The following is a 26064-nucleotide window of genomic DNA, read 5'->3' as shown; positions in this document are numbered from 1 at the left end:
ATAGCTGTGGAATAACTGGATCTTACAAGGGGATAACCTAGAACAGGGGCTGCTGTGGCAAATTGTACAACATACATAAAAACACAGCAAAGGTACTTTCATCTTAGGATAAACTGTTGGGGGTCACCCCAGAGCAGGGGGTGCACAATGACCCCCTGATCTACACCGGCAGAGACCCAAGGAGAGGTGAGTCTTCCTAATCCAGGGGTTCTCAAACTTTTGTACTGGTGACCCCTTTCACATAGCAAGCCTCTGAGTGTGACCCCCCCTTATAAATTAAAAACACTTTTTAATATATTTAACACCATTATAAATGCTGGAGGCAAAGCGGGGTTTGGGGTGGAGGCTGACAGCTCGCGACCCCTCATGTAATAACCTTGCGACCCCCTGAGGGGTCCTGACCCCCAGTTTGAGAACCCCTGGCCTAATCCCATCTTCCAAATTGTGACTCACAACTCCTGATTGGGAGCCTTTTTCTATGGTGAGGGTGTATTGTGAGGGTGAGGGGATGGAGCTCCCTTCCCCTCTCCTCTCCTCCGCAAGAGATATTTGTACAGATGTTTCTAAACCTGTTTATTTTCTACGCACTTCTCTTATTTAAGGTGCCAAGTCGCCCTCCCCTCCTCCCCACCCCTCCCTGTTGGTCTAATTGTAAATAAAAGGCCACACATTGCTTTCGGGTATGTTAAAGCATGGATTGCTGGGAGGTGTACTCTCTCTGTGTTGCTCCTTTCTAGCAGAGAAATGAGTCACTGCAGACTGCACTTTGGCCTTCCCTGGCCTTTGTGACTCACTCACTGAATTTGAAATTACTTATTACATTTGACTTTCCCTGGCAGAGATCTCTTCTGCCCTCTCTAATATCCTGGGACCCACCCGGTTCTACCTGCATTTCATGCATTCAGGCTGTGATGCCATGTGATGACATCATGAATGCCGTCACACTGATACAGCATCACCTTCCACCAAAAGCACAGGCCGAGGACAATGCTGTCATGACACCCTGGCACCAGCCTAGCTGCACAGAGCCCTGCCCCTGCATTTGTGCTGGAAATGGCCCACCTTGATTTTCATGCACGTTGTAAGGAGAGTGGTCACTTTGGATAGGCTATTACCAGCAGGAGAGTGAGTTTGTGTGTGTGGTTTTTGGAGGGGGGTGAGAGAACCTGGATTTCTGCAGGAAATGGCCCACCTTGATTATCATACACATTGTGAAGAGAGTGGTCATTTTGGATGGGCTATTACCAGCAGGAGAGTGAGTTTGGGGGGAGGGGGGGCGGAGGGTGAGAAAACCTGGATTTGTGCTGGAAATGGCCCAACTTGATGATCACTTGAGATAAGCTATTACCAGCAGGAGAGTGGGGTGGGAGGAGGTATTGTTTCATGGTCTCTGTGTATATAATGTCTTCTGCAGTTTCCACAGTATGCATCCGATGAAGTGAGCTGTAGCTCACGAAAGCTCATGCTCAAATAAATTGGTTAATCTCTAAGGTGCCACAAGTACTCCTTTTCTTTTTGCCCCTGCAAATTCTTGCACCACCAGGCCACGCCCACTTCCTCCTGGGCATGAAAAGCAGGGCACTCCTCCTCCTCCTCCTCGCTGCTGGGCGTCTCGTTGATTGGATTGACACTCTACTCCCAGAGAAGACTCTATAGTCCGCAACTCGTTGGTTGAGGGTGGGGGACGCTCTAGTGAAAGGCGTCTCCTGGGTGGCCAGCTCGGGAGCGACACTCTGCAGCCCGGAGGCGACTCTATGGTGCTGAGCGGCGTGCTCGCGGCGGCGGCAGGGCGGGGTGGGTGGACGCTCTGGCCCGGATTCGGCGGTGGAGGAGCCGGGTGAGGGCCGCTCTGGCCGGCGGACTCGCTGGTGTGGAGTCCCGGAAGCTGCGCTCTCCCAGACGGGGCACGGGCCGCGGAGAATGGCGGAGAGTCCGGCAGCGGAGGAGGCGGCCGCGGCGGCGGTGCTGGCGGCCGCCACGAGCGGCGGGGTCCCGGCGGGGCCCGGGGGCGGCGGAGCGGGCAGCCCCGGCGTGTTCATCCCGGCCGAGCTGTGGGCGGCGGCCGGGTTCGGGGCGCCCCCCGCGGGGGCCGGAGCCCCCCCCGGGAGCGGCGGGGCCCCCCTCGCCGGGCTGCCCGCGGCCGCCGCCGCCGCCGCGGCCGGGGCCGCGCTGCTCACTCACTCCGCCTTCTGGGACCCCACGGTGAGCGGCGACTGGGACAGCGAGAGGCCGAGCCCGGCCTGCCTGCTGCGGATCAAACGGTGAGCGGGCTGGCCTGCTGCGCATCGGGCCGGGGACCCCCGCCCCGGGGGGTGTGTGGGGGGGGGATCTCTAACAACAAACCCCGCCTCCCGTGGGCCCCTCCCCCGGGATAGCGCGCGCCCCAAACCCGGGGCCCCCCTCCCCCCACCCGGTTCTGCCTGATCCGGGCCAGCCGGTGCTGGGGCATCCCCCGTGGGGCTCCAGTGTCTTTTCCTGGGAGCTCCGGGCCCAGCCAGTACCCCGCCTGCCTGCTCGGGACCCGGCGACCCCCCCCCCAGCGCCGCAGTCCTTTCTCTTCCTGCCGCGCCGCGGTGCTGGGGTAGCCAGGGACTTCCCAGGCGAAATCACCGCTGAGTAAATGCCCCGTCATGGTGATCGATCCTTGCTCTCTTCTGGATTTCTCTCCCGGCCCCTCCCCCGCAAAGAGCCGGTTGTCCGTGCTTGGGGCCTTCCCCCTCTCTCTGAAAGGAGTACGAATCTTTCCCCGTCCCATCTTGATATTTTCCAGCGTCTTGCCCTCTGAGCCTAGGGTTTGGGGACTGGCATTACCAACACCCACTGTCCCATCTGCCTGTGGGCCATAACCACTTGGATAGCCTCTACCCCATGGATGTCATCAGCCTCTGTGCTAGGGACAGGACGAACTCTTCCATGTTGTTCTCTGTGGCCTGAGGCCACCTATGGAGACACCTATATATCCTAGGGAAGTGGACGCATTTCTTTATGCACTGGCAATTACAGCTTTCCACAAGGGACTGTGAGCCTACCACACACGGGGGGGGGGGGGGGGGGGGGAGGGGAGGAATAGCTCAGTGGTTTGAACATTGCTAAACCCAGGGTTGTGAGTTCAATCCTTGAGAGGGGCATTTAGGGATAGGGGGCAAAAATTGGGGATTGGCCCTGCTTTGAGCAGGGGCTTGGACTAGATGATCACCTGAGGTCCCTTCCAACCCTGATATTCTGTGATTCACTCATCACCCCTTTGGTCTTGTCCCCAGAGGTATCTGCATCTCTCTAGGTTTTAGTAGGCTTCCCCAGGGTTAGGAGAACGTTCTGTGCATCAAAATGCTTTAGATTCCCTCTGGCTTTGTTGACACAGTCTAGTTTCAGCTCACTGCTGCTGCTCGAGACCCAGCGTGCTAATGCCGCATTGTATTTATAAAGCACTTTTCATCCAGACGGATCCCACAGTGATTTGCAGGGTATATAAATGTAAGATCATGTATCCACGTCTCGGGTGGAATGTGATAGCTGTTCTCCACGTGCAGCAATGCAGTACAGCACAGGAGATGAAGCATCCCATGTCCACATGAAATGTCCAGGGAAATGTACTAGACAGAATCAATTATCCACCACTGAAATTTGGCAATTCATATGGGTCAGCAGCTTCTTGCTAAAACTGCCGTAGTCTATTTCGGTGATCACGTTTATCATTTTAAAGAGGGGATTAACAAAACTTCCTCCCTCTGCCCCCACCTGGTTAAACCATTCTTGCTGCTACCAGTGGCTAAGAAAATGTATGCTCTGTTGAGTTGTATGAAGTCATATTTTGCCCCATCCATGCAAGGATCTCAAAGCCCATACATTGAATTCAGCCTCACAACTGCATTTTTACAGGTGCATACAAGAGAGGCAAAGTGACTTCCCCGAGGTTAACAATGAAGTTGTGTCAGAGACAAGAGTAGCGTTCTGATCTCCTGATTCTGTCCTGTGCATTCAATATAAGATGATGCCTCACCTGACCAAAACTGCCTCTACTTAATCTTAAAATTTAATCTGTTGTGCCAGCTGTCTGCCAATGAGTGATCTGAAACCAAGTGTCTCTGTGCATCTGCAAATTAGTAGTTTTGTATTAGATCAGTAGGGGAATAGCTGTCTTTTTTTGTGTTCCTAGATTGAATTTTATAAGGTGTTATTGGCCCACCCATAACCCTATTCTTTCATTTGCCTGAGTGGTGCTAACTGAACAATTCAGCTGTTTCCTGTCTAACTGCAGTATTAGAGGCTGCCTGTAAAAGGATTGCTCACATTAGGTCTGGCATGTTGATAAACTTTAAAACAATATGTTGTTACGTTGTTATAAATATTGGCATTATTTCAATAGATTCTTCCTCTTCCCTCCTCACAAACATTACTGCTTGCCAAATGATTAGTAACCAGCAGTAGAACAAGGATATGCAAACTCCTAGAACTTCACCATAAGATGGTACAAATTATGCTTCCAGTCCAAATGGATGAAAGCACTAACTTGGTAAGAAGTTGAGGTTCTCCTGTCACTTCAGAAGTTTCATCTGCTTAGTCATACTGCTGAAACTTTAGCTCAGCTCAGTTTTCTTTACAAACAGGAAGACTTTTTTAAAATCCTTTTGTGGCTGTGTGCAACTCAGGTCGACACTGGGAGGAGCACTCTCGCTGTTAGAGGTAGAATGCTGCTGTATGTCCCCCAACTCACAATGAGTCATATCTGATGCCATGTCTCTTGTTATGTATTTTGAGAGCGTGTGCACTCCTTCTCTCCTACAGCTCTTCTTCTGGATAAGCAGGAACAGCTTAGCCAGAAAACAATGAAGCAGCAACAAAATAAAAAAAACAAGTGCTTTCAGTAACAGGTTTATTTTGTCTGTCTCTCACTCTCTCTCATACTCTGTTCTGTTCTTTGGATTGGTCTGGACCCCGAGGGAGATAATGGCTAATTCCTGTTTTCTTTGTTCAGGGATATCATGTCCATTTATAAGGAACCACCCCCTGGAATGTTTGTTGTGCCTGATCCTCATGATATGACTAAGGTAAGTGAATATCCAGAACTGATCCAACTTTCTCCTTCTGTGTATCTTCTTTTGCTGGCAACTTGAAGAGTTAATCCATATAAGGCTTGCCCATACCATTTTGGGCAGAGGGGTAGGGAAGAGTCCCATAGATCATCCTCAAAAGGTTGTAAAAGAATATAGCAGCTTAAATTTTCCTGGGGACAGTGAGACGGGGCTGTGTTTTAAAACTGGAGGAGGGCTTTCAAGGACGCTGACTTTGTGAAGTGATAAACTGTGGCTCTGCAGATCAATCCAGTAGAGCCGCCATGGCCATATGACTCGGTAAAGCACCTATCCTGCCAATGCTTGAAAACGATCAGTGGGAATGTTGAGGAACAGCTGACTCCGCTGTGAGCACCATTGGGCTATGGGAAGCTTCCATCAGAGACTGGGGGTGGTAAATGTGGTAGTCAGGAGGCATCTGTGCATTGGGTGCAGAAACTTCAGATTAGGCCATGATTCAGACCCAAGCTTATGCAGAGAGGTGTCACTTGCACTCCCTGTGCTAGCCTGCATCCTTGTGCCCCAGTGGAGGTGTTCTTGGGAGATGCCTGTCCATGTCGTTTCTGCTAAGTGTCACACTGCGGTCAGGATACCCTAGTAAGCTTGCAGACGCTGGCTGCTGAAAGGATGCATTTTATGCAGTGCATCTTCCAGCCTCCATGCCATATCCACTCTTTGGGCTGCACTGGTTTCCTGTGAGGCTAGTGGTGGAGGAGAAGTTGCCACCTCTTTTCCTGTTGCTGCAAGCTTTTCCCACCTCTCCAACAATCTTTCCACTTCCAGGTACCACCAGCACTAACCCTTGGCTGAAGTGAGGCCTTTGGGTTTTAAGATATTGCAAGGGAATAGTTCTTGGAGAGAATTCCTATATACAAGAATACTCCGTATTCTGAGTGTATACTCAGTATTTTAATCATAACTTTGGTCCAACTTGATGCTGGAAGCTGAAAATACACACACGTTTTCCAACAATGCATTAGATCATTGACCATGTCTTAAAGCGTCTTAGTCTTGGCGGCATCTTGCAAATCATGAGGAGCTAAGAAGCATTTAAAATTGATCAAGTGAGCACATTTGAAATAGCACAGAAGGAAATAACCTTGCTCAGCTAGTAGCCTGAGGGGAGTAATTTCACCTGCATGTGATCAGGATCTTCAGAGGTAACTTTACAGTGAGGAGAGAATGCTCCTAACCATAGGTCCTGGCTGAGGAAGGTTAGTGATCCGTTTAAGTACAAATCAGTGCAGTATCTTCAAACTAAGAAAAATCCTCTTGCTGGTGGAAATTCAGAAGTTGGAAAATAAAGGTTGGGGATGGAAATAGGCAGTGAATATTTTTTCTTGTTAATTGTGTTTTTTGTTTTTAAATCTTTCAACTTTTGAAATGTTGAGCTCTTCCGATGAAGTACTGTTTACTCTGCGTTTGGCTGCGCAGACATGGAGCGGATGCATGTGCAAGTGTGTGAGGCGTGTAAATACGGCTACGGGGGGCATGCATCGCGCCCAGGTGTGGCAGAGAAATGTGTGGCAGTGGCTCGGGGTATAAGTGAGTCTGGCAGGGAGGGGAAAGAGTGGACTGTGTATGACGTGCTTGTGGGAGAGGCCTGGTCGTGAGCTCTGTATCGCGATTTCTTGCACTTGTTTGGTTTTGTTGAAAATTTCACAGTGCTGCGCAATTTTGAAGTGGTGCGCAAGATGGGCTTTTGTTTTGCAGATTCATGCATTGATCACAGGCCCATTTGACACGCCTTATGAAGGGGGTTTCTTCTTGTTCCTGTTTCGCTGTCCTCCAGATTATCCCATCCACCCACCAAGGGTCAAACTGATGACAACAGGGAATAACACAGTGAGGTTTAACCCCAACTTCTACCGCAATGGGAAAGTCTGCCTGAGTATTCTAGGGTAAGAGGAGACTTCAGCTGTTTCAGGGGGAAGCCAGGAGTTTGCTGTAGGCAGTTCTCTGCTGTATGTGACCCTCTTTGCATATTTAGGTCCTGATCCTGCAGTGACATCTGCCTGCACAGACCCTCTATGGAGTTGCTTGCACGATGGAGGCCTTAAAGCTGCCAAAATTTAGCAAAAATGCGAGTCTGACTTTCTTTGAACCTAAAGCAGGACTGAATTCTGTTCTCTCACTCCATTGTGCCTAAGTAACACAGCACTCCTCCCATCTCCCCCCATAGAGTTTGGGCCTGAACTTTGCATTTCTTCTGCTTTTGCGGTTTGAAGGCCGACCCTGATTGTTGTTTGAATGTAGGGGTTTTTTTTTTTTTGGTGGTTTTAATTTCCCGTGTGTGTGTGGTTTTTAAAAAAGAAATTAAAAAAAAAAAAAAGAGCCACTAAGAACTCCCTGGAAAGCTGTTTAACTGCTTCTCTGCTTCCGCTTGTGCTTGGCGCAAAACCATGAGTAGGATAATTATTTTAAGTCCCCACTAGAGCACTGCCTATTCAAACAGCGGTTTTACAAACTTCGGCTCCAATTCTGCAGATGCTTAATTTTAAGCACTGGGAGCAGTCCCCATTAGCTTCAATTCGGACTACTGTGCTTAAAGAACATGCATGGATGGTCCCAATCCTGCAAACACATCATCCCTTCCCTGACATGTTAACAATGCCAGGGCTGGATCTTGAGTGCCACTGGGCACAGGGCAGCTCAGCGTGAAGCCAGTGCAAGTGGCAGAGGCTTGTCGTCTCACAGGGTTGGGTCCTAAATTAGAGCAAACACAGAACAATGGTTTAAGGAAGGAAGACTGTTTATTGATGTGAAGGGAGGGGGTTTGAAACGGGAGGCACTTGGTTGGGCAGACCACCTCAAGCTCTTGGGATGTGCATCAAACTGAAAGGCGCGGGGGAGGTGGAGGGAAAAGGAGCAGTAAAATGAAAGGGTTTAGAAAGCATCTCATGTGCCAGGTGCATCCCTCTTTTGAAATGCTGCCATTCCAGGGGGGGAAAGGATCTGTAGCAAAGGGCGGCCAATGCAGAGTTGTTGTTTTGTCTAGCAATGTCCCTCTGCATAAAGGTGTGCGCACCCCTGCATGTGGCATAGGGACCAGTAGATCTTTGCTACTAAACGAGGCAGTGTTGCCTAATGCATAAGACGACTGGACTAGGATTCAGACCTGAATTCTAATCCTGCTTCTGCCACTGATCTCCTGGATAACCATGGGCAAGTCACTGCACCTCAGTTTTCCCCATCTATAAAATGAGGATAATGATACTGACCTCTGCTGTAAAGTGCTTTGAGATGGAAAGTGCTATATAAGAACTAGGTATTATTATTCAAGCAGAACATTTTTCAATATTAACCCTGATGTTGGGCAGTTTTCCCCGGGCGTGCTACTCTTTTCCAGTCTGCCAGGCACTTCAATGCTGGCAGTAAAGTGAAATTTACAAAAATCTTACTTATCCAGATTAGTGTTCACAACTGGGTGAAAAGAAACACTAACTTCACCCATAAAAGCTTCTGAACACTGCAGATCATTGGGGGCTCCCTGTTTTTCTTGTCCACTTCCCCTTCTGGGTAGTCCCCTCTTAGCTTTTTCTGATTTCCTAAACTGGGGTTTGTTGATCTTTGAGAATGGTAACGGTGAAAGGGGAGGTCACTGAGTCCTATTCTAGGGCTTGTGTTTAAATACGGTTCCTGTGTTTATGATGTTTCAGCACTTGGACTGGTCCTGCTTGGAGCCCAGCACAGAGTATCTCTTCAGTCCTCATCTCCATACAGTCTCTGATGACTGAGAACCCCTATCACAACGAACCTGGCTTTGAGCAGGTAATACTTCTGATTCAGCATGGTTTACTCCAGTTCTGAAATGACTTGACTCCCGTGTCGTCGTCGTCACACACTCTCACACACGCTCTCCAACTGTGTCTCTCTGCAAAAGGGAATTCAGTCAGTCATCCTGAGGCTATTCAAGTCTTTGGTGTTCATCTCTCCAGATACCAGTGATGGGTGTCCTGCAAACACCTCTGGAAAGGAGAGCTATTTTTAGCTGAAGGGAGTGTTGTCTAGTAGTAAGAGAACTGGGAGATTCCTGCTTTCTGTTTCATTCTTTGTTGCTGAGTTGCTGTGACCTTGAGTAAGTCTGTTAACTGTGCCAAGCCCCAATTTACCCCACATGATACTACCTGACTTGCAGAAGAGCTCAAATACTTGTAATTCCTTTTGAGACTTTTATGGTGGAATATCCTGTTGGTACTAATGGTCACCTGGCTTATACAGACAGCATGGGTTTAGAAAGTGTTTAGCCTTCCTGCCATAGATCCCATTTTAATTTACATTATAAGTAAGGTAGTGGAATTAACTGGAAACAGACAGAAAACTGATTATATCTGCAGGGGCTTTTTCTTGTTCTGCCAATCTGTGCTGAAAGTAAATGGCTTCCCTGGGATGTATTGTGTCCTACATGACCCAAACTGCTCAGGTTATCCTGGCCTACGGTCCCTAAGAGAGAAGGGGAGAGAGACTATTGTGCTGGCTTGAGTTGATCCATCTCCTCAGCTACCCGAATCCTGGGCTCTGGGAACATGTGGAATCTCTTACCAGCTTTTCAGGATAAACTAGATCACTGTACTTTGAGCAGGCAGATCTGAGGAGAGTTCGCTGCAGAGTGTGAAATCCTTATGGCCCGAAGGGAAGGGATAATACTTGTTTACCACACGGACTCAGTGGAGCAATTTACATTTACAGGAGAGGCACCCTGGGGATAGTAAGAACTATAACGAGTGCATTCGGCATGAGACTATCCGAGTAGCCGTGTGCGACATGCTGGAAGGAAAGTGTCCCTGTCCTGAGCCTTTACGGTAGGTAATGGGGATAGAGAAGTGAATGCACAAACGTGGCCCCATCTCGCTCTGAACAGTCAGGGTCCGCTTTAACTGGGCGCTTCTGTATGCTTCATGTTCGCTTGCTAAGTCGCTGTCAGGGGCTGGATCTTGTCGAAGGGGCAGTGTCATACGTTGATCTGGGTGCCAGGAACTCTTATCTTGGTGTTTCCGAACTCCTGAGTTCCAGTCCTAGCTGTGTCACGGTGGGCACTGCTAAACCCTCTGTTCCCATTCCCATATTGTAAAGGGGGATGACGTGTCCCTGTCTTGCTTGCACGGGTGGATGGCTAATTGTTCCTGATGTGTACTGAGTATAATATTTATACAGCACCTGTACTTGTTCCCTGCCCTGCTTTGTCTCACGATACATCCAATTGCTATATGACGACCACCTCCTCCTGCATACTCTTGTTCCTGGTGTGGTGTAATTCAATCAGGGCAGTGACACAAGTTAATGCAAACCCCATGTGTCTGAGGTTCTGCTGAGCAGCGGGATGATTGCCTCAGTTGCCAGGGCAGATTTTTTGAATGCTTGGATCGTCCTCGTACATTTTTAAGGCATACACAGAGTGTTGTGGATTAGATGAATGACACGTTTGCTTAACTGAATGGTTTCAGAGTAGCAGCCGTGTTAGTCTGTATTCGCAAAAAGAAAAGGGGTACTTGTGGCACCTTAGAGACTAACCAATTTATTTGAGCATAAGCTTCCGATGAAGTGAGCTGTAGCTCACGAAAGTTTATGCTCAAATAAATTGGTTAGTCTCTAAGGTGCCACAAGTACTCCTTTTCTTTTAACTGAATGGAGTCTCACGTGGCCACGAGGTGTTGAGACCATCGCTTAAATGCTCGCTCAGCCTGCATTTGACCATGTGCTCTTTTGTGGCATTCCAGGGGTGTTATGGAGAAGTCTTTCATGGAATACTTTGACTTCTACGAGGGTGCATGCAAAGAGAGGCTTCACCTCCAAGGACAGACAATGCAGGTAAGCTGCTGGCAACCCTCCTTTCCATGCTACGACTTAATTAGAAGGGTGCAGTTTAATGCCCTGTTAGCTGGCACATCAACACTTTCATTTCTTACAACCTATGTGGTGAAAAGTGATGTCTGCTTGCTGAGATTATTTTTGTCTTGGCTACCTCCTTCAGCCACGGTAGCCATCAGCTTGCCTCTTGACATGGCTAATTTAGGAGGGAGGAGAATGGGAGTTCCTTATCTGGAGGGAATTTAAGAAATTCTACCCTTCATGTGCTTTGATTTCACATCAGCCATGAAATAAGGCTATGAGAAATTCCTATTAGGTACTGTTTTTCCTCTAACACAAAATGTCTGCTTAATTCTCTGTCTGTTGGTGCCAATTGTACTTCATTTGAAAGTTTCCTCTGAAAGCCAGAATTTAGGGGGGGGATACACCAGCTTAAATGTGCTTGTATTTCCTCTTCATGTGGATCAGGGCCATACAAGTAGTGTTGGATGTGGCCCACATAACATATTGTGGGCTATATATGTGGCCCACAACGGTAAATAGGTTGAGGACCACGGGTCTATCCTCTGACCCATGCTAAGAGAATAGGAAACTACCACTGTTTGGACAGTAGTGTGATTCCAGTAGGGCAGTTCCTACGTCCTGGTCAAAGGTGTAGCTAGCTGGTGTTTTTCTGCTGGCTCTGGCTATGCATCGCTGGAGTTTTAGGATTTCCTCTAGTCTCTTCTTAAGGGCCCCATCACTATGTTACTCATTATGCAAGACAATCCTGAGAAGTGGGGGGTGAGGCTTCTTCCTGCTCTCCAGTCCTGAGAACTAGCTCTTGTAATTTTTATCTGCACTAGCCTAAGTGTGGAATCAAAGGTGCTTTGCTGAGGCCCGGTCCCTTGAGGTGCCAAGTGCCTTCAATTTCCATTGATTTCGCGGACCCAGTACAAGCCACTGAGCTTTTCCTAGCACTGCTCCTGAGCCACTCATCAGAAAAAACCCTGCTTTTTCTTACTGCTGATTGCTAAGATATTTCAGTATGAATAGAAGCTGCTTCTGCTCTAATCACCCATGTCCTGTCTGTCCCATTAAAAGATATCACCATTGATGAAAGAGAGAGGTGATTAATTTTATAACCGAATATCTACCCATGCCCTTCATTGTCAACAAACAGCCCTGTAATCCATAAAATGAGAGCACCCGCAACGCATGACAAAAGCAGACCGCCTGTGTTTGGACTGAATAGTGCCACCAGGCAACACTGTCTGACTCACATCAGCTGCAATCTTTAGTACAGTGACTAGAGGGGGTTATGACTTGAGGGGTTATTTGGGAATGGCACCGATCACATTCTGTGGTCATAACTGCTGCAGCTGCAAGGAGCCGTAGTCCTGGACCAGAACCCCATTGTGCTAGGCGCTGTACAAACAGTGCTGGTCTTACTGCTGTGTTCCTGTCCCCAACCGTTGTAAATTGTAGCATAGACCCACTTCATTAGATGAACCAGAGATAAAAGAAAGAATGGTGTGAAAACGAAGCCATTCCAAAACGTTGAGGTCAGTGTCGTCGTCAGCAGCTTTCCCATGTGAGCGTAGTGTTTGGGAAAGAAGCTGGCTTTTTGGTTTTTGGAGTCTAAAGTCCTCCTATTTATCCCAGAGCAGGTACAGCATGGGCAGTGCAAGCTTCCTCCCAATTGCTCTGCCAGTGTGGTCCCATCAGGGTGTGAGGGTAGAAGCTAAATCTCTCTTGCCTGTTTGCCACTGCCCAACTGCGAGTGACTGTAGGCAAGTGTGGTCACTTGTGTGCCTCAGTTACACTATCTGTAAAATGGGGGTGATACTTGCCTTTCTTTATAAAGCCTCTATAGCACTACACGAGGTGTTAGTTACTAAGTCCTTAGTCTTTCCTACTGAGACTGTCCCTCTCTCCTGCCTGAGACCAATCCATCAGTTCTTTGAAACTCTGGTTCAAATCCAGCCAGTGTCCACTCAAACCTTCATCTGGCTGCGGAAGGTAAACTGAGTTCCCTCAAGTTCATTTTGCTTGGTTTTTTTCAGTGTGTTTAAAAGAGCCAAGGTCCCCTATGCTCTGCATTGACACTGACGAACCCCTACCATGCTTGGCAAAAAGAGGTTTAACCAGTGTCTTTGGCCAAAATGTCTCTCCTTGCCCTGCAGTTATCTGCTCAGTTGCTGTTGTCTGCCCTTGTGGTGGGTGTGTTTCATAGATGCCATGTAGAGTGTGATGTACTTTAGCACCATACAAGTGTGTCTCTAAATCTTGTGTTCCTTCCTCCTCCCCACCCCCAGGATCCTTTTGGTGAGAAACGAGGCCACTTTGACTATCAGTCCCTATTAATCCGTTTGCAAGGGATTCGGCTGAAGGTGCAAGAGAAACACCAGCAGGAGAATGTAGAAATAGACTCTGACAGCAGCTCCTCGGAGACGGAGACAGACACTCAAGGGAGCTCCAAGGCTTAGAGGTCTCTCTCTATGTGAGAAACCCAATTGTGGGGATGGTTCTGTCTTCGAACTCTAGAATTACCCCTGACAGACTTGAGAACCAAGCCAATCCCAGAGTGGCTAGAGCTGGAAGAGATCTTCAGTCTCATTTAATGCTCTGGTGGATACCGAACAAGAGGACTTCATGGTAGACAAAGACAAGCTTGTGATAGGCTACTCTAAAAGGTACTTCCTATGCTAGAAAGCTGGAGCATGTGGCATCAGGTTATTTTGGAAACACCTACACTGGGTGGCTTTTTTTTCTTTATTGGATTAAAACAATGAGATGTAGAATGCGAGTCCGTTTTACAGCTTTTCTGTTCTTAAATACCCAGTATGTGCCCTTCCCTCTGGCCATGCTGAACTCCCAAGGACCAGAGCTGTAGGAGCACTTGGGTGGAGTCCATGATACTAAGGGGCCCACTTGCTGCTTGCCTAGGGTTAACTTCTGTCTGGGGAGAGGTGGGGCACAGGTGCTCTGCATAAGCCCATCTATCTGCTGATATCTCTTCTAGACAGACCAAAGATAAACAGGGTGGACTCTAGCTTTCTTTCTGAAAGCTTCATCCAGTCCCTGGGTCGCTTTTGCTGACTGGACTTTAGGTGGAAGAGGGAAAAGATGAAGGGGGGGGGAAGAAACGGATGCAAGCTGTAAAAGCTTATAAATCAAGAGCAGATGCTTTTACCCTGGAAACATTGGAGAGAAAATCACTGGGGTTTTTTTAAAAAAAACACTCCCTCCCCCCAATCTAATTTTGTTGTGTTGTATTTGTGTTTTTTTTTTTTTTTTTTTTTTTAAATCTTTGGCTCTTCTAAATGGAAGTGCTGTTTCCTTGACTGCTGTTTGCTTTCAGCCCCTGAAGTCAGTGTTGTGTGTTTGTTTTTTTGTTCTGCTAATATTTTGATCCAGGACAAATAAAATGCTAGGATAAGGGACATTTATAAGCAGGAAGCCATCTTCATGGAGCGAATGTCAATAGCAGCAGAATATTCCCTTGCCAAACTTGGCCAGTGGTAAAACTAGTTCTTAACGCTTTGATAGTTCTAACCGCAGTGTCTCATTTTGAGCAATTCATACCTCTTGGGCAGGTGTCTGCTGGCTGTGCGTGCCATTACATCAAGGATGTATTTAAAGTAAGGGGCATGGAGATGAAACACACCCAGGTCAAGCAGGCAGATATAGGCCTGATTGAGTTTACCATCACCAAACTGGGTGGTAAAATCTTCCCCAGATGAAGGGCTTAATCTTGTTTTACAAGAGCACTGATTAAAAGTTGAGCACATACTATGGTGCACCAACCTCCCCCCCCCCCAAAAAAATTTCTTTGCTATAATCCTCTGATTCTTCTTGCAGCATGGAAAGAAGCTCCAGGTCAGGTAACTTTGTTCTAAAGAAATTGTCTTTTTTTGTAGATCAAACTGCAGTTTTCAAATGTCCTATGGGTTGGTGAATTATTTTCAATACAGATTGTTTCTGTAGAATATCAACTATTGTAAATTTCATCCTGCTGCTTAAGGAGCTTTGAGAAGTTGAAAGATTCCTGAATTCAAGCTGCCATTTAACAACTCAACCTTTCTATTGAGAACAAAATCTCACCTTGGGTCTGTCATTGGTATGGTTTAGAATGGAACCTTATCTTCTCTGAAGGGAAACTTACATAGGACACACCAGCTGGAAGTAAATAAAGCAGTTTACTCCTTGATATGAGGCATATTGGTATGAGAAGTCTGAGCTGTGCTACTGTGATGCCTCTGTTTAATCCCCTTGTAAATTTCACTGGTTTCATAAATCAATAGTATCTCCACTTTAAAATGGGTTAGAGCTGGGCCTCTAATGCCTTCATAAGGCAGATCTGGTTCAGAAATGTGTATGTGGTGCATGTGGCATTACCATCCACACACACAATGCCTTACTGTGGACACCATTCACCTAAGCATGTGGCTGTGAACATTAGTTTTATAGCGTTGTTACCTGTCCTGCTGTTTCTGAATGTTTCCATTTCAAAGTGACAATCCTCAATGACTGCTCTAGGCAGACATGGTTTAGTGACAATTTTAGACCTAATGATTTGAAAATATATGCACAAGTGTCACTATAAAACACCTTGTTTATATACAAATTGTACATAAGATTTTTTTGTGCAATAAAGTTTGTTTTGGCAGAATCTAGACTATTGTATTTTTCATGGGGAAGGGACTTGAGTTTAATTTCCTAAAACACTTCACCAGAGCAGGGATGCTGCTGGGGACAGTTAGTTTCCACAGCTGATAAAAGCTCAGAGTGGAAATTTACCCTTTAAGGAGGTAAAATCACTTTTGCATCTCTCCATGTTCAGACCTCTAGATCACACTGATGGTAGTTTGGTTGGTACAATCTGAAGTTAGTTAAGCATGTATAATTTTGATCAATTGGGTAACCTGGGGATTTTTTTTTAAACAACTTTATTTAAAGTTAAATGTCCTCCTTCAGGTAATACAACAGCAAAGGGGGAATATGTACAGGTGCACACAGCTCAGTGGTTCCTCTTAACAGTCAGGGTAGTGCCTCCTTTGCTTCCTCTGGAGTGATTTCCTGAGAGTAAAGTTCTGTAAAGAGAGCAGGCAGCCAGTACTGAGATTCCCCTGGAGCTTGTGTGTCAAGCCAGGCCATGCCTTCCTTCAGCAGGTGTTCCTGTCAAAACAGACCAAGGGCTCAAAAGCTGAATGGAGAAAACAAGGATCTGCCAAAAAAAAGTGAACCGGGGCATACAAGTACACAAGAACCACTTCTGCATTCCAGCTCTGCTACAGGCAGGAGAAGGAAGAGTCCCATGACTCAAGTTAGCACTAGACAGGGCTTCCTTTGCCCCACTCTAGCTGCAGGTAGTTCAGACATCTGTGAGATCACCACCTCCATTACTGGAAGTGTTCTCACCCGCTACAAATATTTAAAGGGCAAGTGGCTATACTGACTTCACTACAGCTATCTCCATCTGTCCCTGCAGTAAGTGAAGATTATGTTCAAAAAGTGTATTCGAGAACCATGGATACAAAGCCATAGCTAGTGTGTAAATTTTACAGAATTAAGGAAGGTGCAGCACAGATCCCAAGGCAAGAAATGAAGTATGTACATAGTTCATAGCAGCACCAATGAAAGGTATGGACCTGCCCTTAAGAGGATTCTGCCTCAGATCCTGTCTACATTAAGTCTTACAGGGTGAAGAACTCATTTACTTTCTCCCTGGTTTGGTCCTGCAGACTAGATGGGATTAAACTGTTTTTACTTTGTCCTACCATTACGGTGGAGCTGGTAGTGTAAATGCAACCATAATCCTACTACAAACAGCATGTAATAAGCATACCACACAAGGTCCACATACATACCAGCACGTGCTTGGCACGTTCCATCTCCCACTTTAAACTGGACTTGATCTCGCTGACAGTTACATACCCCTTTTTCTGAAATAAGGGAAGGGAAAAAAAAGTTTTAGTAGGACAATGATTTCAGTGCACAGTTAAAGCTCCTAACTATCTGCTAATGAGCTGGACGTAATATCAGAGTCCATGTTTTGGTAAGTTTACTTGCCTACATGTTCACGTTTTTACAAGCTGAGACCCTAGGTTCTCGCTCATATTAGAATTTAAACTCTTCATACCATCTATTTCTTATCTATGGAGCCTGCCCAAGTGAATCAAGGGTACCCTGGGCCCCTTAGGGGTAGCTTATACAAAAATCTCTTGCCACAGTACCTCAGCCAGCTGCAGAACCACTGTGTGATCCATGTTCAGTTCAGCTGGTACAGACTGGATCAGATATGTCCCTCCAACAGGAATAATCCCAAAGCCACTGCCCAGAACTTTCAGCTTCTTGATAGCTCGGATGAGATCGTCCCTGAAGAGGCGGTGGGAGTGAACATAAGACTTTAAAAGAAAAGCTTTTGCTCTTCACTTGGGCCAGACCCTAAGTGATGTAAATAAGGGACAACAGCTGTACAAGTGAAGGTCTGAAAGGCAGAGGCCAACCATGCACGTTAAGTGGCTACAGTTATTTCTTCTCATGCTAAGCACCTCTGAAAAGTTATCTGCTATCTGTTTAATTTTTCATTCATACTTATCAAGAGGCAACAGCAACCGAAAAAAGATTGCCTGCCTTGCTTCCATTTAAGGTGTGCTCTGATTCCAACAGGATCATGAGATGGTCACTTAAACTGTTTGAGTGAACTCATCCTACAAGTCCTGTGAATGCCAACGCTAAGTTGCCAAAATAAAATATTCAAAAGAATCTCAGGGCCATTCAGGCCCAAAATTCAGATCCTGTAAGACAATCTTTTGCAAACCCTATCAACAGAAAGGTCTCCAAGCAGAAGAAAGTTGAAATAATGAAAGTTCAGTAGAAATTGTTATTTGTTCAAGTAATACTCTCTAGCAGGTGGACAGGTACATAGTAACAGCTTGCTAATGCAAGAAAAGAAAGTGAAACTCAGTCTACTTTCACTGTTCAAGTGAATCTGTGGCAAAAGTATGAATTTAATTTTGATAAGACGTTACACTTAACATACTAAATACAGATTTCCCTATCGTAGCAGTTCTTTTAAGTAACTCTCAATGTAAAGTCAAAAATAAGATTTTTTTTAAAAAATTAGTCTGTCAACTCTCCTCTATGCAAGTAGACTGATTACATTGCAATACAGATTGAGTTGTTTCACTTGCAAGACTTTAGTGTAATTTGTCTTAATATATGATTTGCAACTGTTACCACACATTCTGATTATTAACTGAGTATCTAAGCTATCACAGCAATATTTTGTATACTATAATCTTGAGAGGAGCCCCTCCAGCAGGCATATACATTTATAATAGGGCATTGCTTGCAACCTTAATTATGGACTCACTACTGATAGCTTCATAATTATGAAGCTATCTGGGGTCATATTAGCAGCAGAACCACCTTCAGGTGCCTGCCTAGATTAACTGTCACTTTTTATTCATGCTGTTTTCAGGCTCCCCTGGGTTACAACACAGCTCAAGCAGACACTCACTGGCTGACATCCTGGGCAAACTTCCCTCTTCCCTTTAGCACTTGCTGATGAAGTTCCTCCAGGGTTATGAGACCTAGAGAGAACAAATGAGGGCGGTGATGTTAATACAGAGCAAAGGTTCCTTTTCACATTTGCCATTATCTTACATGTTCCTTTCATTTACGTAGTCACTTTAATCTGTTTTTCACTGTATTCGATTTCACAGCTTTAGGTAGGATATTAAAGGTCTAAACATTTCTATTCCCAAATTGAGAGTACTGCGGAGTTGGTTGCTGTTTTCTCCCATTAATGGATCAGGCACATTTAATTAAAAATGGATTGCAAGGTCCTTGGGGGCAGGGACTGTCTTTTTGTTCTGTGTTTGTCCAACACCTACCACCATGGAGTTCTGGTCCAAAACGGGGGCTGCAATACAAACTAACAGCAGATGTCACACACGACATTACCTTACAATAAATGCTTGCATAATGAGTTGCTTACTCTAGATGTCGGAAGTATTTCTAAATCAGGCCCTTACTTATCACTTTTACTTTGCAGGATACGAGGCCAGTTCTTTAAAATAAGAGTTTTGTCAAGTTCTTTCTTTAGCAATAGTGGGCCAGAAATTCATTTTTCTTTCTCTCTCTCTCTCTGTATAGTTGGAAAAAAAAATCAGATCAATTACTAATCCCCCAATCCTTGCTATGAACCGGACGTACCGCTACGGGCTCACCAAGCATATTCTATGGCAGTGTTAAGCGACATCTTTGCTGCTAAAAAAGGTGTGGGAAGTTTACATTGTAATAACACACGTTCGCTATTTCACTATAAAATCCTATTGGTGACTGCCTGTAGGTAGCTTTTACTGCATTGTGGCTAGGCAATGTCAACGCTATCCCCCCTCACCCGCAATTCAGCTCACCTAGCTACAGCACGGTGAAAAAGCCACAGAGCCTTGCCTCCAATGGATTTTCACAAAAGCTGCGTGCGTTAGCTACCTCGCTGTAAAAACCAAGCTACCCCTATTTACTGGAGCGGAGCCGGAGCCGGAGCCAGAGCCAAAACTGTTTTCTCGGCACTTTCTGAAACCCGCTCAAGTACACCACGTACTGAGCGTCTTACCAAGCGTGGCTCGGTTTCCAGAAGCACCTTGTAACATACAGCCGGCGGAAGGCAGTATTTGCTCCTGTGCTCAAGAGGCAAACGTGTAGCGTCCTCACCTCCATTTCTGTGTTTCAGAGCCAGACAAACTTCAACAATCTGAACACCCAGCTCATAGTAGAAATCGCCAACTCCCAGCATTTCTGACCAGAATCCTTTACCAGCTGCAAAGGAAGGGAGAAGAAAAATCAAATTAAGCATCACTGCTATTCTTCTTCCTTAACAGCCTAATCCTGCAAGCACTTTGGCCCAGATCCTCCAAGGCATTTAGGCTCCTAAATACCTTGGCGGCTCTGAGCCTTACTGATGGCAGTAGGGCTACCCTCAGTCACAAGCACCGTCCCCTGTAGGGTTTGCAGGATTGGGCCCTGCGATAAGGTGATGCAGCAGCCCACAAGGGGTTACGGAGTTCTGCCTATCGCAGGCTCGGCAAGATGTATAAGGATTGTCCTCTTTTCCTCTGGCTGACAGACTGGAGACTGTCACACTTGTCAGCTGAGTTGCTTTATTTTGGGTTGTTCATATTTTTTTTTTATTCAAATAATAAAACATGTCCTAAAGCAGTGGTTCTCAAACTTTTGTACTGGGGTGACCCCTTTCATATAGCAAGCCTCTGAGTGCTTAAATATATTAAAAAGTGTTTTTTAATTTATAACACCATTATAAATCCTGGAGGCAAAGCAGGGTTTGGGGTAGAGGCTGACAGCTCACAACCCCGCATGTCAAAACCTCGTGACCCCCAGTAGGGTCCTGACCCCAGTTTGAGAATCCCTGTCCTAAAGGAAATACCTTACGCCTGGTGCTTGCTTACCTTCCCAGGCTGGCAAAACAGCCCATCAGTTTTCAGACCCTAAGAACCAAATCCCATCATCTTTACTCACAGCTCCTATCAACTTCAATGAGAGATTTACTGAGAAAAGACAATACAAATTGTCTCCAAACTCAATCACGACATTCAGCCTTAAACCTCTCCAGCATATATTCCTTACATGCCAATGGATCCACTCCGATGGTTGCACACATGTCCTGGAACTGGACCCGAAACTGGGGATTTTTACGAATCTCTTGCTTGTGTTTGCTGGCAAACTCTTCTAAGTTGGTCTTAAACATGTCCAGTTGCTTAGACATCTGTAAGTGATGAGTAAAGAGAGGAAAGCATCTATGACTGAACGCTTGCTTTATAACATTATATAAAAAAGCATGGCATGGCACTGAAGTACAAAACATGACAAGGTCCCTGGCTAACCTACACAGACACAAGAACAACCAGACTGGTCCGATCAATGGTCTATCTAGCCCAGTATCCTGTCTTCCATCAAAGGCCAGTGCCAGGTGCTTCAGAGGGAATGAACAGAATGGGAATAATCAAGTGATGCATCTCCTGTCATCCACTCCCAGCTTCTGGCAGTCAGAGGTTTAGGAACACCCAGAGCATAGAGTCTTAATTCTTTTTTGAATCCAGTTTATATTTTTGACCTTCACAACATCCCCCAGTTCCACAGGCTGATTGTGTGAAGTGCTTCCTTGTGTTGGTTTTAAACCATCTGCTTATTAATTGGGAGACTCCTGGTTCTTGTGTTATGTGAAGGGATAACTAACACTTCCCTATTCCCCTTCTACAGCCCAGTCATGATTTTATAGACCTCGATCGTATTCCCCCTTAGTCATCTCTTTTCTAAGATGAACAGTCCCAATGTTTTTAATATCTCCTTGTATGGAAGCTGTCCATATCATTTCGGTTGCCTTTCTCTATACTTTTTCCAATTCTAATATCTTTTTTGAGATGGGGTAACCAGAACTGTGTGCTGTTTTCAAGGTGTTGATATACCATGGATTTATATAGTGGCATTTGATATTTTCTGCCTTATCTGTCCCTTTCCTAACGCTTAACTTTTTTTTTTTTTTTTTTTACACCTGTAACTGCACATTTGAGCAAATATCTTCAGAGAACGATCCACAATGACTCCAAGATCTCTTTCTTGAGTGGTAACAGCTAATTTAGACCCCAACATTTTGTATGTATAGTTGGGATGTTTTCCAATGTGCATTACTTTGCATTTATCAATATTGAATTTCACCTGTCATTTTTTTGCCCAGAGAGTTAGTTTTGTGAGATCCCTTTGTAACTCTTTGCAGTCAGCTTTGGATTAACTATTCTGTATTGCCTGCAAACTTTGCTAGCTCACTGTTTACCCCTTTTTCCAGATCACTTATGAATATGTTGAACAGCCTTGGTCAAAGTACAGATCCTTAGGGGACTCCCACTATTTACCACTCCACTGTGAAAACTGATAATTTATTCCTACCCTTCGTTTCCTATGTTTTTACCAGTTACTGATCCAGGAGAGGACCTTCCCTTTTATCCCAGAACTCCTTACTTTGCTTAAGAGCCTTTGGTGAGAGACTTCATCAAAGGCTTTCTAAAAGTCCAAGTACACTATATCCACTGCAATATCATTGTCCACAGGCTTGACGATACCCTTAAAGAGTTGTAATAGATTGGCGAGGCATGATTGCAAAAGCCACATTGATTCTTCCCGAACATTCATCTATATGTCTGATAATTCTGTTCTTTACTACAGTTTCAAACAATTTTCCTGGTAGTAAAGTTAGGTTTACTGGACTGTAAACTCCAGGATCGCCTCTGGAGCTGTTTAAAAAACAAGACAATTGACCATAGGGATCTTAGATGGACTATATAACAGAAGACACATAATGAGAAGTCAGAATCCTTTTGTTTGTTTAAATATATATTTAAACAATCAGGCATAAATAATGGAGTAGACCACACTAGGGTAGGATGGCCTGGCATTTACCAGAGGCAGTTTTAAGAGGTAAAATCTTTTTTTTTTTTTTTTATTATCCCCGAAAAAACTAGTCAGTCCCAGTTTAAGGCATTTTCTATTTTAGAAACTTTTTCATTAACGTAGGCCATATTACACTTAGATTTCATTACATATTCAAATTGTGGTTATATAAGACAGCAGATGCGTGGATTAATTTAAGGTTGCACAAATAAGAAGTTAAACTGCAGTGGGTGTAATAATAATATAGGTAATTGAAATACTGAACATCAGAATGTCTGTGTACATTTTGGTTCAGTGTTTTCCTCAAGGAAGCTATATATGTAATGACTCATTTCAGTATTACTGCAACAAAAGTCAAAGACGATCGATTATATGAAAACGCCAATAGTGCAGAGTTCTAGGCTTGAGGCATTAAGCAATGTGACAAAGTTCCTCCTCTATCTTGGTGGGTTTTGTGCTTATTGGCGGATTTGCTCGCCTTGGAGCTTCACGGCAGCCCTCAGTTTGGCCGTTTTCGTGAACCCACAGTCCAGGTCAACTCCTCCTGTGTCTGACAAGGAGTTGGGAGGTTTGGGGGGAACCCGGTCCCGCCCTCTACTCCGGGTTCCAGCCCAGGGCCCTGTGGATTGCAGCTGTCTAGAGTGCCTCCTGGAACAGCTGTGCGACAGCTACAACCCCTGGGCTACTTCCCCAAGGCCTCCTCCCAACCCCTTCTTTATCCTCACCATAGGACCTTCCTCCTGGTGTCTGATAATGCTTGTACTCCTCAGTCCTCCAACAGCCCGCATTCTCACTCTCAGCTCCTAGTGCCTCTTGCTCCCAGCTCCTTGCACCACAAACTGAAGTGAGCTCTTTTTTAAACCCAGGTGCCCTGATTAGCCTGCCTTAATTGATTCTAGCAGTTTCTTGATTGGCTGCAGGTGTTCTAATCATCCTGTCTGTCTTAATTGTCTCCAGAAGGTTCCTGATTCTTCTGGAACCTTCCCTGTTACCTTACCTGGGGAAAAGGAACCTACTTAACCTGGGGCTAATATATCTGCCCTTTTTTTTTTTTTTTGCTTCAAAAAAAAAAATTACTCTCCTGTCCATCCGGCCCGACCCTGCCACAGCAAGCTGAAGAATGCAGATTTGCTGCCTACTAGTTCAGGTCCATTTGGTCATGCAGTGTTCTGTAATGGACCAACTCTGATGTGTAGTGGATCGACTGAGCATTTGAATGGATGTATCCAAAATTTGAAAAGGTTCATTCTGGGCTTGCTGAACACTGAGGCAATTCCCCACTTCCCAGTTTAAAGTGGGATTAAGCTGGTATTTACTTGCATCCTGCCCTAAACTAGTTTTCCCCAGGAAATTACCAACCTTGCACGGGAGGCAAGATAAGGGGTGGAAAGCCAGCTGAAGAGACTGTTGGCAGGTGTTTTTTGGGGTGGAGGCAGAGATCTGGAAGGCTACCTGGTGCACACAGAAGAGGAAAGCTGTTCTAAGCATAGTTCTTGTTGTGAAGAAGGGCCCTAAAATGTAAGTGGGAGGAAACTTCACAGTCACCCATGACTTCCAGATTTCCAGCCTAAAAGCAGGTAAAACTAACAGGTGCAGTACTCTTGTTTTTCGCCAACATCACCGCATCAAGCCACAATAATATACAGGTGGACAGCTTCAGTTCCTGAGCATGTTGCAAAACCTCACATTCCTTCCAACTTTCAAGTCCACCGCATACCAGCAATGGTCCCTTCACACTCAACTTGGAGCCAGCATCTCACCTGTGCCAGTTGGTCTTCAGCCAGCACTGTCCCTCGCTCCTTGTATTTGGCCTAGGAGATAAAAAAAATCCCCCTAATCATTTTATTTAAGTTTTTCAGAGGTCACACATGGGCTGAGACCACTTCTCCTCTGCAGGGTCCCCCACCAGTGCCACCATTATTTCTGCAGTATGTCTGCATTTTAAACCAGAAAACCCATCCCAGACTTGCCCCCCACCCACCAACCCTTCATCCTCAAGGGAGAGGATCAGCTACTCCTGGTTTGAGTGACAGGGGTGTCCTACAGCCAGTTGCGTCGGAGAAAAGAAGCAGTCGTTTCGAAGTTGCTGGGGGAGGAGGGAGGACTTTAAGTTGTCAAAAGGGGTACTCAGACCCAGCTGAATTTAGGGTAGGGGGGTACAGACTCTCCGCACCCTGAGATGGAAAATTCAGACCCCGCTTACTCGAGGGAAAAAGGGCTCAGCCTCTCCAGGATGGAGCGAGGGAAGGGGGGGGCGGGGGGGGGGGGCCGGACCCCCGGGACTCGGCGGCGGCGCCCCCTCGAGCGAGGAAAGGGGGGGGCGGGGGGGGGGGCCGGACCCCCGGGACTCGGCGGCGGCGCCCCCTCGAGCGAGGGAAGGGGGGGGCGGGGGGGGGGGGGGGGGGCGGGGGGGGGGGGGGGGGGGCCGGACCCCCGGGACTCGGCGGCGGCGCCCCCTCGAGCGAGGGAAGGGGGGGGCGGGGGGGGGGGGCCGGACCCCCGGGACTCGGCGGCGGCGCCCCCGCGAGCGCGGGCAGGGGGGGGGGCGGGGGGGGGGGCCGGACCCCCGGGACTCGGCGGCGGCGCCCCCTCGAGCGAGGGAAGGGGGGGGGCGGGGGGGGGGGCCGGACCCCCGGGACTCGGCGGCGGCGCCCCCTCGAGCGAGGGAAGGGGGGGGGCGGGGGGGGGGGGGCCGGACCCCCGGGACTCGGCGGCGGCGCCCCCTCGAGCGAGGGAAGGGGGGGGGGCGGGGGGGGGGGGCCGGACCCCCGGGACTCGGCGGCGGCGCCCCCTCGAGCGAGGGAAGGGGGGGGGGGGCCGGACCCCCGGGACTCGGCGGCGGCGCCCCTCGAGCGAGGGAAGGGGGGGGGCGGGGGGGGGGGGCCGGACCCCCGGGACTCGGCGGCGGCGCCCCCTCGAGCGAGGGAAGGGGGGGGGGCGGGGGGGGGGGGGCCGGACCCCCGGGACTCGGCGGCGGCGCCCCCTCGAGCGAGGGAAGGGGGGGGCGGGGGGGGGGGGGCCGGACCCCCGGGACTCGGCGGCGGCGCCCCCTCGAGCGAGGGAAGGGGGGGGGCGGGGGGGGGGGGGGGGGGGGGGGGGGGGGGGGGGGGGGCCGGACCCCCGGGACTCGGCGGCGGCGCCCCCTCGAGCGAGGGAAGGGGGGGGGCGGGGGGGGGGGGGGGCCGGACCCCCGGGACTCGGCGGCGGCGCCCCCTCGAGCGAGGGAAGGGGGGGGGCGGGGGGGGGGGGGGCCGGACCCCCGGGACTCGGCGGCGGCGCCCCCTCGAGCGAGGGAAGGGGGGGGGGCGGGGGGGGGGCCGGACCCCCGGGACTCGGCGGCGCCCCCTCGAGCGAGGGAAGGGGGGGCGGGGGGGGGGCCGGACCCCCGGGACTCGGCGGCGCCCCCTCGAGCGAGGGAAGGGGGGGGGGCGGGGGGGGGGCCGGACACCCGGGACTCGGCGGCGCCCCCTCGAGCGAGGGAAGGGGGGGCGGGGGGGCCGACACCCGGGACTCCGTGGCGCCCCCGGATCTGGCGCGACCCCCAGGATCTCCAGTGAAGGGAGCGGGGGGGTCTCGGCGCTCACCTCCGCCAGCTTCCTCTTGGCGATGGCGCCCGCTCCCACCCCGCGCCGGTGCATCCCGGCGGCGGGGAACCGCCCGGCTCCCGGGACGCGCTCGAGCGTCCGCCGAACCGGAACTGCCTCGCGGCAACGTCATCGCTCTGCGACAG

At 48.1% G+C, this 26064-nt stretch overlaps 2 protein-coding genes across 3 annotated transcripts; one reads left to right on the top strand and one right to left on the bottom strand.

Moving 5' to 3' along the window:
- The first annotated feature begins 1770 nt into the window (after nucleotides 1-1770).
- UBE2Z (ubiquitin conjugating enzyme E2 Z) lies at nucleotides 1771-15534 on the top strand. The gene is made up of 7 exons (XM_037886791.2): nucleotides 1771-2261; nucleotides 4976-5048; nucleotides 6786-6973; nucleotides 8732-8843; nucleotides 9762-9874; nucleotides 10790-10880; nucleotides 13178-15534. Exons 1-7 carry the CDS (start codon nucleotides 1921-1923, stop codon nucleotides 13346-13348), a joined length of 1089 nt encoding a protein of 362 aa, XP_037742719.1. The 5' UTR covers nucleotides 1771-1920; the 3' UTR covers nucleotides 13349-15534.
- SNF8 (SNF8 subunit of ESCRT-II) lies at nucleotides 7807-26064 on the bottom strand. Of its 2 annotated transcripts, none has more exons than XM_043536826.1 (8): nucleotides 25919-26064; nucleotides 24095-24145; nucleotides 20517-20655; nucleotides 19587-19691; nucleotides 18388-18460; nucleotides 17099-17240; nucleotides 16733-16807; nucleotides 7807-8946 (listed from the first exon to the last, which is right to left on the bottom strand). In XM_043536826.1, exons 1-8 carry the CDS (start codon nucleotides 25970-25972, stop codon nucleotides 8920-8922), a joined length of 666 nt encoding a protein of 221 aa, XP_043392761.1. In that variant the 5' UTR covers nucleotides 25973-26064; the 3' UTR covers nucleotides 7807-8919. The 2 variants fall into 2 exon arrangements, with proteins under 2 accessions (XP_043392761.1, XP_037742718.1); XM_037886790.2 differs by lacking the exon at nucleotides 7807-8946 and adding an exon at nucleotides 15460-16040.

This window comes from Chelonia mydas, chromosome 27, assembly GCF_015237465.2.
Source record: "Chelonia mydas isolate rCheMyd1 chromosome 27, rCheMyd1.pri.v2, whole genome shotgun sequence".
In the NCBI taxonomy this organism is placed as follows: domain Eukaryota; kingdom Metazoa; phylum Chordata; order Testudines; family Cheloniidae; genus Chelonia; species Chelonia mydas.
Note: the sequence above shows the minus strand (reverse complement) of the source record. Positions and strands in the feature narration are given on the sequence as shown.